Source organism: Penaeus monodon, chromosome 19 (genome assembly GCF_015228065.2).
Source record: "Penaeus monodon isolate SGIC_2016 chromosome 19, NSTDA_Pmon_1, whole genome shotgun sequence".
NCBI lineage: Eukaryota > Metazoa > Arthropoda > Malacostraca > Decapoda > Penaeidae > Penaeus > Penaeus monodon.
Window position 1 is genome coordinate 14,155,482 of NC_051404.1, and position 1,118 is coordinate 14,156,599.

General features: G+C 37.7%; 1 protein-coding gene across 2 annotated transcripts in view; it reads right to left on the reverse strand.

Moving 5' to 3' along the window:
* The window catches only part of LOC119585077 (ATP-binding cassette sub-family A member 3-like), a 16,804-nt gene that overhangs the window by 6,763 nt on the left and 8,923 nt on the right, over nucleotides 1-1,118 (reverse strand). For both annotated transcript variants that reach the window (XM_037933697.1, XM_037933698.1), the window contains exons 14-15: nucleotides 910-996; nucleotides 311-493 (exon numbers count right to left, since the gene is read on the reverse strand). In XM_037933697.1, the coding sequence (XP_037789625.1) occupies nucleotides 311-493; nucleotides 910-996 (270 nt within the window). The remainder of the gene's footprint in view (nucleotides 1-310; nucleotides 494-909; nucleotides 997-1,118) is intronic.

The following is a 1,118-nucleotide window of genomic DNA, read 5'->3' on the forward strand; positions in this document are numbered from 1 at the left end:
AAAAAGCAAAAGAGAAAGTAATTTACCCGTTTTCTGAAAAGTATTAAGAAAAGACAAACTTTGTATTTCTCTTGGTTTCCTGAGAAAAAAATCTAATATTCCAAGCAAAATATTATTGTAAAAATCTTAATGATTCTCGGAATATATATATTTTTTGCATCGGAATTGTAGGGTTAAATTAATTTTATCTCACATGGAAATAACCAAATGTTTTATCATGTACTTTAAAGACATACACTTCTCATTTTCCTCATCTCTTGAAGCAACAGATAATTTTGCATAATTAACCTAATCGTCTACTGGAACTTACCGTCCTGTTTGGTGGCAGAGGGCGGTTGACTGTGGTAATCGAGTGGTTGGACGAGTTGGTGGCGAAGCTGAGAAGGGCGTTAGTGACCATCGTGGTGCTGACTCCTGGGGCGTGGTAAGGCACCGACTGATATACGGATTTCATGTTTGTTGTTAGTCCGAGGAAACCGGCTTCGAAGTCGGCCTAGGTTTTATCGTAAAGAGGGAGAAGATACTGTTGATTTATAGGAGGACGTGTGTGTGCTATATGCGTACGTCTTGGTATACAGACACGATTATGTATACGCCCCCCCTACCCAATCTGGAGAAGAATATCCTTTGTCTCTTTTTTTACGTGAAAAGTCTGAGTAAGAATATCTTTTATCTTAATTTCTTACGTGTAAATTTATTCCATTGTATTACATGCATAACAAGTGATGAATATGTTTTTTGCTTTTGTCATTACGTAACTCGGATCCTGTTCTCAGAATGATACTACAGAGCATCATGCATCATAAAGCCATGCGAACCATAGCGAGGAGAGATTAATTAGTATAATAATGATCACATGAAATGCACTCTAAAGACGGAGGAGGGGAAGAACGTAAGATCAATGCTTACCGAACAAATGTTATTTTCACGGTACTGGAAAAGATCCTTTTCTGCCTCAGCTAAAAGACTGTCAGTCAGGTTGTCTGTGTACTCCACCTATAAGGGAAAGGTCAGTATTTATTAACCTGTATTAGACAGAAGAAAATTGTAACTGCTTATGTACGATAATTATCACCATACAGCACGCACCATAAACAACCACAAATCTGTGTTGATGG